The following is a 13,969-nucleotide window of genomic DNA, read 5'->3' on the forward strand; positions in this document are numbered from 1 at the left end:
TTACATTTTATTAGGTATTACATATACTCTAGAGATTATTCCTTAAGTATTTTGATAGGCACTTGGTTGAATCTGCAGATGTGGAACCTGCAGATACAGAGGGTTGACTGTACTACCAATCGTCTGCCTACCTGACTTTCCACCCTAGTACCAAGGTCAATCTCAGCTGCTTATTCAACTTTAGGATGGTTGTGATTGGCATTAGAAATCATGTCAGTGAACCTGAATGTTCTTGAATCAGGAAATGGCTGCTGAGCCCTAATATTTGTTTGGCTTGTTCTTAGAGGGGAAGTAATGAGGTAATGGAAAGGGATCATTAAATGAAAAAGTATATTCACCACAGTATATTAAATGCCAGTGTGAGAGCAAAGATCAGAAGAAAGGTCAAATTGTTCAATGTTCCTCTTCTAGTTTTTGAGGGGGGGAAGGGATTAGCTCTCCACTGGCCCTCCCCTAAAACTGTTACATCAGAATGCAGGTGGGCAGAGCTTATCTCTAATTTACCAGTTTCCTATTAAAGAGGATCAGAGAAGATTTATTACTTTCTGCTTAGAGATGGTCTTCCTTAAGACTACTTTAATTAAAGTAGAAATCAAGAAAATTCTCTGACCAGGCCTTACTGATCCTCAGTCCACTGTATATTTTAAACCAGAACCTATCTTAATCTCAAATATGTGTTTCCTTTTCATGGGCGTAAAAATGAATGTCTCTGTATAATATTAATGCACAGGCTGACACATCTGTTTTATCTTTTCTTACCTTTCTAGGTTATTATGCTATCAAGGAGAAAAAATATTTAAAAGGTATCCTTGTTATCTGCTTTTTTCCATTTACATGCTTAAAGTGGTTTCCTGCTAGACTATTGTAAGTACTCAAAGTATTTCATATCTGTGTACTTCTGATGTGAAATGGCTGGAGTTCTGGTCTAAGACTTAACAAATAAGAACACTTACATCTAGACATTCCAACCTGATAAGAAAATAGATGCTATTTTCTTAAAAGAAATCGTCACTGTTGATGGTATACTTTATTAAATGTACTTTTTAGTGATATCAATGGGATTAACTTGTACATATTCTCTGTGTTAGTATATATGCACCCTGATATTATGTTTCATCTGGAATTTATGACTTTAGGTCTGCTTTGAGGGTTTAACAGACACAGAAACCGAATTTCCCAGGCTATTGAAGGAGAAGTGCCCATCATTATGAAGAAATACAAGTGCTTCTCTGCTTGCTTACCATTCTGATTACTATTGCTTATAGCGCCATCTTCCTTCTCAGACTGGCTGTTGCTACTGTTTGAGGCAGTTGGGGGAGGAGATGGTGCTCGACTGGAAGCAGCACTTTCACTTTCGTCTAGAAGACGATCCATATAATCCCTTAAAATTGAGGGAAACAATAATTATTTTCTTATATTAAAAACAGCTGAAAATTAAAACTGACTGAGGTTAAATTTACAAGGCTTTATTAGCAAGTATACCCTAATTTTCTTTTACATTAATCCCAGTGCGAACATTTAAATCGAAAGCTCCTTTTGGTTAAATGTCTGTAGGAAAACGTGTGAGGGCTTTACACTAGTAAATGTTACGGACCAACAGGCAGTTTTAAAACTTTAGAAATTGTAGGCAAGTGATCAGAGTGGCCCAACTGAAATCAGAAAGGCTGTAAATGAAGAGGGATGATGTCAATCACAAGGAGTACAAAAGAATTTCTGAACACAAATTGAACTGTAAAGCTGACAAAGATTATTTTATGACTATGGCAATATCTGAAAGACAAACTAGGACTTAATAATGAAATACCTTCCTGAAGCTTCCTGTTACTTTCTCTATCACCCTTCTGTTAGAGCTGAGCTATAATAAGCTCGCAAAGTTCCTGGGCTTATCTGCTAGCTTCGTCTGCCCGCATATCATCAGGGGTTGAGTTTACGTCTTCCCTAAGTCATTTCTGAGCTCAATGGCATGGGATGACATTTGTGGTAAGCGACACTGGGTTGAGGTTAGATCTGAACTAAATACCTGTCTCTCTCAGGTTTTGTGTCTTTAGTTATAAAATGCATGTAATCATACATGACCTATGTACTGGGTTGTTGTACAGGATATGAGTAGCAAAGTGTTTTATGAACTATGAAGTGCTACTGAGTCACTAGAATAAAGGTCAGCAAACTAAGGCCTGTGGGCTGGCGATCTATTTCTGTGGATAATATGTTACTGAACACAGTCATATCCATTCATTTACATAGTGTCTATGACAACTCTTACACACCAACAGCAGACCTAAGTAGTTTCAAAAGAACTTAACATCTGCAAAGCCTAAAATATTTACTCTCCAGCTCTTTACAGGAAAAGTCTGATGTCACCTGTAATGAATAATCCCGTGAAGGCAGGGAGTTCAGTCTGCTTTCTTTACCTCTGCGTCATTGGTGCCTAAGTTTGCACAGTGTAGAGAAGTACAATAAAAACCTTAATACATTATTTATTTTTAAATTCCCTCAGAACAAGAATAATAAAAATATTAAGACAAATCTTTCAGAATTTTGTGAGCAGGGTAAGTAGGAATGTGGACAAGAAAGAAACCATGGAAGGGCTTGGAACTTTACTGAAAGTCTGTGGTTAACAGTCTGCAACTAATTAACATTTTAGGCTTTATCCTCCTCATCTATAAATGGAGGGAATTAAATTTGATGGTCTTTTAAGATCTCCTTGTCTTTATGTCATTCATTATTATAGAACAATTAGGTAACAAATCTGAAGCACATAGAAAGAGAATGAACATGATGAATGCAATGCCAAAGGGACTTCTGAAGTTAAAACTAACAGAAACAGATAATGCACTAGAAGAATTGCTGGAAATAAATCTGGTATAGTGGGAATGGGTAATGGAAGATGTTAAAAGCCACTCAAAGGAAACTAGAACTGACGAGATACCAAAATTATTTTAAATCTCTGAATATAACAATGACATCGTTAAAGACTTATTACTACTGTTTCTTAAAGGTTAATGCCATCCAGAATGCTTAAGGAAAGAGGAGGTAAGTAGACCACCCAGGGGGTTGGAGAAGCATTCAAATAGTTAGAACTATGCCAAGTTATTTTTCACTAAAAAAAAGAAAAATTATAATTATTTGCAAGGCTGTTACAGCAAAATCTTCAATTTGCATATGGCTACCAATTCTTTTAGGTAGTGAATGGAGAGACTGCAGTAGGATTTATCAAAGGTCATGTATAGGCAGCAAAGTGGCAAATGTGCTTCATTTTGGTGAACAAATCAAAGGTAACTATGTAACAGAAAAAAAAGCAAAGAACTTTCAGGATAATCTGTTCTTAACTATACATTCTGACTAAAGAGGAAGATTGAAAAATTCAGTCAAATTTTTGTCTAAAGGCACTAACTTAATGTTTTTGTCTAAAGGCATTTAAATTTTGTGTGGTCGCTTAAAGTGCAACTATTAATGGAAAGAGAAGGTCTTGGAAGCAAACTACAAAAATATTTCTATGCTCGAGAAAACCACAATTTCTCCCCATCTGCAATATACAGTCTAGTCATGGCTTCTCATAGGAGACTTAACACAGCTAAAGGGATCAGGAGGAGTCAAAAAAAAGTTTTCAGTTAAAAAAAGAAAAAAAAACTTTACAAAAGACCCAGAGGGAATACAGTTGAAGACTACAAAACAGTGTTCTTGTCTAGCAGGAAAACATTTCTTCACTTCATACCGTAACACCAGGGGACACACTGTTAACTCTTAAAGCCTGAGAAAAGAGAAGATACGGGATTACTTTTAACTATGACTACCGATACGCAGAGTACATCATGAGAAATGCTGGGTTGGAGGAAGCATGAGCTGGAATCAAGATTGCTGGGAGAAGTATCAATAACCTCAGATACGCAGATGACACCACCCTTACGGCAGAAAGTGAAGAGGAATTAAAAGGCCTCTTGATGAAAGTGAAGGAGCAGAGTGAAAAAGTTGGCTTAAAGCTCAACATTCAGAAAACTAAGATCATGGCATCTGGTCCCATCACTTCATGGGAAATAGATGGAGAGACAGTGAAAGCAGTGTCAGACTTCATTTTTCTGGGCTCCAAAATCACTGCAGATGGTGATTGCAGCCATGAAATTAAAATAGACACTAACTCCTTGGAAGGAAAGATATGACCAACCTAGACAGCATATTAAAAAGCAGAGACAAAAAACAAAAAAAAGGCAGAGACATTACTTTGTCAACAAAGGTCCGTCTAGTCAAGGCTATGGTTTTTTCAGTGGTCATGTATGGATGTGAGTTGGACTGTGAAGAAAGCTGAGCACTGAAGAATTGATGCTTTTGAACTGTGGTGTTGGAGAAGACTCTTGAGAGTCCCTTGGACTGTAAGGAGATCCAAGCAGTCCATCCTAAAGGAGATTAGTCCTGGGTGTTCACTGGAAGGACTGATGCTGAAGCTGAAACTCCAATACTTTGGCCACCTCATTGAAGAGTTGACTCATTGGAAAAGACCCTGATGCTGGGAGGGATTGAGGGCAGGAGGAGAAGGGGACGACAGAGGATGAGATGGGTGGATGGCATCACCGACTCGACAGGCATGAGTTTGAGTAAACTCTGGGAGTTGGTGATGGACAGGGAGGCCTGGCGTGCTGTGATTCATGGGGTCACAAAGAGTCAGACATGGCTGAGCAACTGAACTGAACTGAACTCCATCTACAGAATTCTTAAACCTTAAGAAGAATCAAGGTGACAGATATAAGTAGCGTCAAACGGTTTTTCAGAAGCTATGGAGAGATTATTAGAAAAACTAAAATGTTTAGTGGCACATCCCTACCTAACCTGTTGAGCCAGACGTCACAGAGGACCAACTAAGCCAGCCCACAACACTTCCCTTGGTGATGCTTTCTGAAAGAGAAATCTGAATGAACCATAGGTCTGACCCAGCATGGCAATTCTTATATTTTTATTGCTGATGACGACAGACTGCCTGCAGTTCGTGTGTGAACTTTATTTCTGAAATGGGTGAAAAAATGAAAGATGTTACTATTGCTTTTCCCTATAGTTTGAAAACTATTTTAAGATATACTCTGAAGACTGGATAGCTATATGTAGTTCTACATTATTATGTCTCAATGCTACCAATAAATAAAAATTTAACTATAAATTGATAATAATAAGCAATTATATAAAAACTGGAATACTGTTATATATAAAACTCTACTCATTATGGCCTTTGAACAAAAAGGAATGGGGCAGAGTTCAATGTCTCATGATTTCCAAGGACAATTATACCCATTTATTCCCTTTCAGATAAGTTTGCTTTGGATTTTAGAGTGTTTGAATACTCCAGATAGGGAACTGACCAGAAGAAACACCTGTAATGAATATGACCAAGAAACAGTCCAGTAGAGTAGTTTGAAAAGCACAAGAATATGCAAATAAGCACATCTTTCAAAGGCAATTATTTGGCTAGGCTTAAGAATTTTACTGGTGCAGGCTGACCAAATGAAGTCACAACTCTGCATTATTTTTATTCCATAAACATAATACAGGGAATAATAAAGCAAGTATGGTAAAGTGAATTTCACTGTAAAGTTCATCAGTATTTTAGAGCAATACATGAAATAAAGGGTTCGATACGCTATTACTAAGTACTTAACAGTAACACATTACTAGTGAGATTGGGGATAATGTATCATTCAGTAGCTAGACTAAAAGAAGCTAACAGAATTTGGTGTATGGGGACTGGATTAGACATATGAGGCATTTTGCTTAAAAAATGGATATAGTAACTAACTATATTCCCTCTATCAGTAGGAGTTAGCTAAAGTTGTATTATTTATTAAATATTATTTCTTTTAGAGGAAAAGGCTTCAGAATATTTAGAAAAAGGGAACTTATCATGTACATGTTCATTTCTCTATAAAATATTTTGTAACAAAAAAGAAAATGCAATTTGACCTGATTTATTACATTTCCATGTTTTTTCCTTTGACAGCATCTATATCCAGATCTTATTTTTGGTTCCCAAGATCTAAAAATAGATTGGGCAAGGAAAAATATGAATTTCCCTTCTTCTTTAAAGGACTATTAGGCATATGGCCCTATAAGTTTTAGAAAAGACAGACTCTCCTATTCTTATTGCTCTCTCGGTGTTATTAAATCAAAACTGCATGTGCTTATACTGAGTGGAACAGAATTTAACAAAAACATGCTTTCACAGCTCTTCTGATCCATCTCCTCTCAGGAATACTACTGAAAACATATACTCTTAACATCTACTTTGATAAATTTGCTGTCTCAAATAATATGAACTGTAGTTTACAATGTTTTATAAGACACTGAAAGTCTAAATACCCTATGAGGATGTCAATAAATGGATAAACTGAAATTAGTGTAAACTTTTATCCTTTTAAAGAAAGAAGAGTCTAAAAATCACAATTCTCTCAAGAAAAATTTAGAAAAGCTTAGTGAATATGACTCAAAAGAAAAAATGAACTCACGTTACACCAGGATGAAGATTATACTTCTTTTTTCCAAATCGTGTTTGCTGAGCAAAGAAATCGTAACGTTCAGATTTTTTCCACATATAATAGAATGCTACACATTCACCAACTGATCTTGTTCGAACCTATAAGAAACAAATACTTCTTTTTAAGAATTATTTCCTCCTTAAAGGAGTTATTTCATGAAAAAAATCTTAAGTTTGAAAGTAAATTTAGCTGACCTTTAAGTAATAAATAATACCAGTTATAAAATATAATACAGTACCAGCTGAGTTAAAAATTACTCTTTCTAAGCTCCCACTCAGAGAAATAATATATTGGCAACAGTTCTTCAGATACTAAACATTATGCTTTTAAAGAGACTATCATATTCATTTACTATAAAAATAAATACTCCTTTATCAAAAATGTCTGGCAGTGGCATTTGAATTAAAATTAATGTTATAAGAAATCTGCAAATACTTTTACTCACAGAACACCTAGGAAGACTGAATTTAAATGCCCTTATTTAAAGGATTCTCTTACTAATCCCAACACTGATCCAGACTCAGCTACTTACATTGTAGAAAGGCTAAAAATATTCCAGTGAGTTAAAAGCTATTATAAAAATGCTAATATTTATTTCAAATGGATATATCTTTCCTTTTCTCCTTTGCCTTTAGATTCTCTTCTTTTCTCAGCTATTTGTAAGGCTTTATTTTTTGGGCTCCAAAATCACTGCAGATGGTGACTGCAGCCATGAAATTAAAAGATGCTTGCTCCTTGGAAGAAAAGCTAGGACAAACCTAGACAGCATGTTAAAAAGCAGAGACATTACTTTGCCAACAAAGGTCCATCTAGTCAAACCTATGGTTTTTCCAGTAGTCATGTATGGATGTATAGTCCAACTATAAAGAAAACTAAGTTCCAAAGAATTGATGCTTTTGAACTGGTGTTGAAGAAGACTCTTGAGAGTCCCCTGGGCTGCAAGGAGATCAAACCAGCAATCCTAAAGGAAATCAGTCCTGAAAACTCATTGGGAGGACTGATTCTGAAGCTGAAACTAAAATACTTTGGCCACGTGATGTGAAGAACTGACTCATTTGAAAAGACCCTGATGCTGGGAAAGATTGAAAGCGGGAGGAGGGGACAACAGAAAATGAGACGGTTGGATGGCATCACCAACTTGATGGACATGAGTTTGAGTAAGCTCTGGGAATTGGTGATGGACAGGGAAGCCTGGCGTCCTGCAGTCCACGGGGTTGCAAAGAGTCGGACATGACTGAGCGACTGAACTGAGTATTTGTTTACAAAATCACTCCAGTGGTTTACTGTGCTATACCTATTTGGGAACTAAATGGCTCCTCTTGCCCTATATTAAGTATATGGGATTGGCAGATGATGTGGACAAAATTCCCTTTTTTGCTACTTTGCTTGTAGAGCTGGTAGGGTTGCTGCATAGAAAATACTGGGAGTTTAAAAGGAAAAGTGTATCTGAATTGAGTGTTTGAGATGCAAGATGATATGATTTAACTCATAAGTTTCTGATCCTGAAGTTGGGTATCTTTTGTGGGACTGACTGGACCTTAGGTCAACTTTATGACATCCTTATTTTGTTAGGTGGCACATATTCTTCTTTCTGCCCCTCTGATCACACTTCATGACTTTGGCCCATGTCGCGTTAAGACAAAGCTTATCAGGGTTTTAAAAACAAAAACCCCAATCACCTTCTCAAGCTGTTTTTTGCTTCCTTTTCAGAATCTTATTCTACAAGACAACTGTCAAGTCAACTGTACTTTACTGAAAGCAAAAATTGAAAAGACATTTTGTGGCATGCAAAAGTATTATGAAAAATCCTCAATTAAGTAAGTCTGCATAATACAACCTATGATTAAGATCCAAATTTCAATTCTAGGTGTAAAAACAAAGAATATTTTCAATGGACTATTCCCCTCCCTCTTAAGAATTGTCCTCCCTATGGTTCACTGGAACAAACCTGTGAATTAGGTATAGGTCAGATGACTTTTTTAACACTGAAATAACACCATCCCAAATATTTTTCATAAGTAAGAAATCAAGGTCTTATTTCAATATTATGTTAAGACTTTTTTTGGCTAATAGTTTTTTTGTTTTGTTTTGTTTTCATTTATTTATATTAGTTGGAGGCTAATTACTTTACAATAATTGTAGTGGTTTTGGTCCTACATTGACATGAATCAGCCATGGATTTACATGTATTCCCCATCCCAATCCCCCCTCCCACCTCCCTCTCTACCCGATCCCTCTGGGTCTTCCTAGTGTACCAGGCCCGAGCACTTATCTCATGCATCCCACCTGGGCTGGTGATCTGTTTCACCATCGATAATATACATGTTTCGATGCTGTTCTCTTGAAACATCCCACCCTCGCCTTCTCCCACAGAGTCCAAAAGTCTGTTCTGTACATCTGTGTCTCTTTTTCTGTTTTGCATATAGGGTTATCATTACCATCTTTCTAAATTCCATATATATGTGTTAGTATGCTGTAATGTTCTTTATCTTTCTGGCTTACTTCACTCTGTATGATGGGCTCCAGTTTCATCCATCTCATTAGAACTGATTCAAATGAATTCTTTTTAATGGCTGAGTAATATTCCATGGTGTGTATGTACTGCAGCTTCCTTATCCATTCATCTGCTGATGGGCATCTAGGTTGCTTCCATGTCCTGGCTATTATAAACAGTGCTGCGATGAACATTGGGGTGCACGTGTCTCTTTCAGATCTGGTTTCCTCGGTGTGTATGCCCAGAAGTGGGATTGCTGGGTCATATGGCAGTTCTATTTCCAGTTTTTTAAGAAATCTCCACACTGTTCTCCATAGTGGCTGTACTAGTTTGCATTCCCACCAACAGTGTAAGAGGGTTCCCTTTTCTCCACACCCTCTCCAGCATTTATTGCTTGTAGACTTTTGGATAGCAGCCATCCTGACAGGCGTGTAATGGTACCTCACTGTGGTTTTGATTTGCATTTCTCTGATAATGAGTGATGTTGAGCATCTTTTCATGTGTTTGTTTGGCTAATAGTTTTAAGTCACCTACTAAGTTCTTACTCCTTAAAAAGGATTTCGGGGCAGGGGGGATTGTGGCTCCTTTGAGTTACATGAGCTTATCATCCCAGGGGTCCCCCTCCATAGCATGCTTGGGTCAGTATTGTTTGAATTTAAGCAGGAATGCTAGAAAACTTTTTCAGAATCTTGGCCCTTTCAACCAAGTTCATTTGCTTTTCTTTAAATCAGAAATGTATATAGCTAGTCATTGGCATAATACAGCCATTTCACAGAGAAGTCACCATATTGGAGATTATCAGATGACTTGGTTACAACATTAACATGGTTTGGCTACATCTTTTTTTTAATCAATGCTAAGACTCAAAATTTCTGTCTTATTAGTTATATCTGATGTCAAATAACACAATTAACAAAATTATCAACAATAAAGAACACCAAAATTGAGAAAAATCAACTCAGAATTTGTAAGCAACTATTTTATTTATGTAACATAAAATGGATACTGTTAAACGTGTTGAAACAAATCAAGTGAAAACCATCCGATCACACCCAGAGATATAAAAGAGGATGTGAGGACAGACTATTTACAGAGCTTCAGACTCAAGCCCATAAAGCCCAGATACTTGTAACATCACCCTAGGTAAGCCATCACACATCTGATATACCATCTTTGAGGGCACATGTAAAGCCAAGTTCCTTGTCATTTATATTAGCTAAAAATGTGACATTTATAAGCCTAGACATTACTTAATTTGCCATATTTGAGATTTAATTTTGCCTGTTGTAATTTTCCTTAGGAACACAATTTTTTATTCTTTACAATTATGTAGTTCTATGAAAAATCTTACCTGATTTCAGTTTAAGAGAATTAAGCCTAAATAAATTTGTAAGTAATTATGAAATTTGGGGGGATACAAGTTAACACTGTATAGTTGATATTCATATGGCATGATAAATTATGCTAAATTATAAAATTATATAATGCATAATAAAGCTGACTTTTAGAGGTATTTTTATGGAAAATCAAATCTTAATTAAAAGCAAATTAAATATTAGGTATCTGATTTTAGAACACTCAGGACTTAAGCAAACATAAAAAAATTTTCATTGTAAATATTTTCATGGTAAAAATGCTTTCAAGTTTCCAAGTTTAAAGAAAAATCTGTTAACCAGTTTGTGGAAAATAGTTTTAAGTAATTACATTGTACTCACACATCCCATCCAGAAGCTGATAAACATAGTTTTAAGCAGACAGTTCTTAAAAGTTTCCAATAAATACCACACACTGGGAACAGTCACTTTGCAAATATATGCCAGGAAGTCTAGGCATGCTTTTATAATCCTCTAAATACTAGCATATTAAATATTCACTATAGAACTTTTAACATTAGAAAATATAGTAGATTTCATATGACCGAGGTTAACTAAATTTATTTTTATAAAAAGAGACAACATATATCATTACTTACTTTATTAGCCTGAATCAAATGAAAGTCCTTTCCATAGGCCTTCAACCCTTGTTCAAAATTTCTGCACTCTTCCTCCGTCCAAACAGATAATTCCTCTGACAAAATTGGGGGGTGGGGGGTGGGAAAGAGGGGGAAGGAAACTGTTAAGCAATATTCTCCCAAATGCTGCACGTAACAAAACTGTAAATAAAAATATAACTTTTGGTAACAACGGAAGTATTTTACTCCTGAGTTCTACTATTGATGGCTTCAAAAGATAAAGTAACAAAACATCCTTATTTAATAAAATTTTGGATGATTTAGTCCCTAACTCTTCAACCTCAACTTAGGCCATTTCCTCCCTATTCTTTATGATCCAACTAAACCAGTCACCTTTCAATTCCTTAAACTCATTATTTTCTTTCTTTCTTTAGACTTTGTACATGCTCTTCCCTTTGTCTAGAGGTTATTTCATGCCTCTTATCTCATCCCCCCTTTCACCTAGCTAATTCGTTTATAGCCCAGTAAAAATATCATTTTGTTTTAGAAGCTTTCTTTTACCGCCTCATTCTTTCCCCGAACTAGGTAAAGTCCCACTGCAGTAAGTTTGAACTGCACCCTCGAATTCTCCTTGGAAGAACTCAGAACTATTTTTCAGCTTTCCTACCTAGGCTCCAAACACCGAGAGTTCAGGGGCCTTGTTTATAGTTAAAGCCTCACAATTTAGTAGGCCCTTCCATTTTTGTTGAATGAATGCTTTCACTGGTTACACAATGATATATAACAGTACCCTTAGTGAAGTGGGGTGGGAGCCAGTTTAAGAGTGACAAAAGAATTCTAGCTATGGCTTCATTATTTATGAAGCATGCTTCCCTCAGCAAAGAGACCTCAGTTCTCATCATTTTTACAGTGAAGGTAACATCTGTCACTTTACTCAGTTCACAGGACCATTACCAAGATCAAGTAAGAAAATATTTATAAATGCCTTGAAGCTGAAAGGCATTATGTATTTTTATTTAAATGGTCTTATTTTCTCATAAAGGAAAGGACAATATTAACCCCATTCCCCATAATGCTTTGTGTAATACTTACGTTATATACAAGTTATTTAACAAGTTATGACAAACTGTTATCCAACAAATATTTACTAAATTCAGAAAGATTAGTATTAATAAATTTAGGATATACCTAGTTAAAAATTTTTAAACTTTTAAAATTTCAAAAAATTTAATAGCTTAAGTTTTACACTTCTGCAATATCATGAAAACAAAGTTAATATTTATGCTTACCTCTAGCTGCTTTTACATTAAATCTTAATCTTCTCAATGCTTCTTCTGTATCAAAATTGCATTTAACTAATTCATACAATGCCTAGAAAAATAAAAGGCTTCAATATGTAACCTGGACTATGAACAATTCAAGGTGACAATTTCTTAACTGAGTAAAGGCTTTTCTAGAATCCAGTGTCTCCATCCTTTCTGGAGGACAAATAATTCCAGTGAGTGCAACATAAAAAACACTAAAGAAAAACAAACATAATTCATTCCTGATAATTAACTGCCTCTAAATATGTAGAAAGTACTGGATAAGCAAACCTCTAGCAGTGGCATGGTTTTTTAGGAATTTAGAAATAAAAGGAAATCATCTTATAATAATCACAAGTCCTTTCTTTTTTTTCATGTTTCTATTCAAAGATAATTTTAAACAATCAGAAAAAAAAAAGCATTGGTGAAAAAAGTAAAGTATCTAATGCTGTTATTAGGTTCATGGTAGGCACTGTTCTACTAGGTAAAGAATTACATTATCCCAGATGAGTATTCCCAGCTTAATGATATCCACCGATTCTCTGGGATATGCAACGGAAGTTCAAAAAGCCTAATAAAAAAATACATACAGGCAAAATATCAAAATTTCTACTGAGGCTAAAATACCAATGAGTGTTGTCAATACTACGTATATTATGCAGATTACAACCTCAGACTCCCTGCTGATGACATTTCAGAGCTTCCTCTACTTACAATGGGTCCCAAAAAACCCATCCTAAGTTGAAAATATGTCAAGCTGAAAATGCACTTTATACACCTCACCTACTGAACATCGTCACTTCGCTGAGCCTACCTTAAATGTGCTTAAAACACATACTTGGCTTACAGCTGGGCAAAATCATCCAACACAAAGCCTGTATTATAATAAAGTGTTGACTATCTCACCTAATTTACTGAATACTGTACTGAAAGCGAAAAAGAATGGTGGTATGGATTCAGAATGGTTGTTTATCAGTTGTTTGCCCTTGTGACTGCATGACTGACTGGGAGGTATGGCTTTCTGCCACTGCCCACCATCACAAAAGATGTTCAACTCTAGCCCAGGCAAAGATCAAAATTCAAAGCATGATTTCTACTGAATGCATATTGCTTTCATACCAATTATAGAGTCAAAAAATTTTAGGCTGATCCTTTGTTAAGTCAGAGACCATCTGTATAGGAACACTGGTGGAGAGAAAAATACTGTGACAGCACTTATACATATATGTGGTTAATATATTTTGGGAAAATTTTAAGTTATTTCTTATTCATGTACCTGTTCATTGTCTTTTATGTGAGATCCTTCAGGAATTGCTTCTACACCTTTCTCATCACCTGTTCTTCTAGATGCATCCTTAAGAAACACAATCACTTTGTCTTCTGGTAAGTATTCAGGGTCCCACAGGAGTTGATCATCATTTTCATATACTAAATTAGTAAAATATAATGTTAAAAATAATGCCAAAAATTCAGACAAGTTTTTGTTAACACATATTGAACAAATAACTCATACTTAGAGCCAAAATGCTGACAACTAAGAGGTAAAGCGTGGTCCAACTACCTGCTTGACTTTATTCTGAGGCAATATTTCTAAGTGTTAAGCAATCTAGACAGACAGGTACCACTTTAAGCCCCTTTTAGATCTGGTCTGACTTACCAAATTCCAAGCTCTCTTAGCTTGAACAGCACTGTGCTGTGCTGTGCT

General features: G+C 35.8%; 1 protein-coding gene across 12 annotated transcripts in view; it reads right to left on the reverse strand.

The window, feature by feature from the left end:
* Positions 1–13,969, reverse strand: part of MIER1 (MIER1 transcriptional regulator) — a 69,185-nt gene that overhangs the window by 4,294 nt on the left and 50,922 nt on the right. For all 12 annotated transcript variants that reach the window (XM_061121661.1, XM_061121658.1, XM_061121660.1 and 9 more), the window contains 5 exons: positions 13,541–13,692; positions 12,250–12,331; positions 10,982–11,076; positions 6,486–6,613; positions 1,242–1,381 (listed from right to left, as the gene is read on the reverse strand). In XM_061121661.1, coding sequence (XP_060977644.1) covers positions 1,242–1,381; positions 6,486–6,613; positions 10,982–11,076; positions 12,250–12,331; positions 13,541–13,692 — 597 coding nt within the window. The remainder of the gene's footprint in view (positions 1–1,241; positions 1,382–6,485; positions 6,614–10,981; positions 11,077–12,249; positions 12,332–13,540; positions 13,693–13,969) is intronic.

The sequence above is a fragment of the Dama dama genome, chromosome 20, assembly GCF_033118175.1.
Source record: "Dama dama isolate Ldn47 chromosome 20, ASM3311817v1, whole genome shotgun sequence".
NCBI lineage: Eukaryota > Metazoa > Chordata > Mammalia > Artiodactyla > Cervidae > Dama > Dama dama.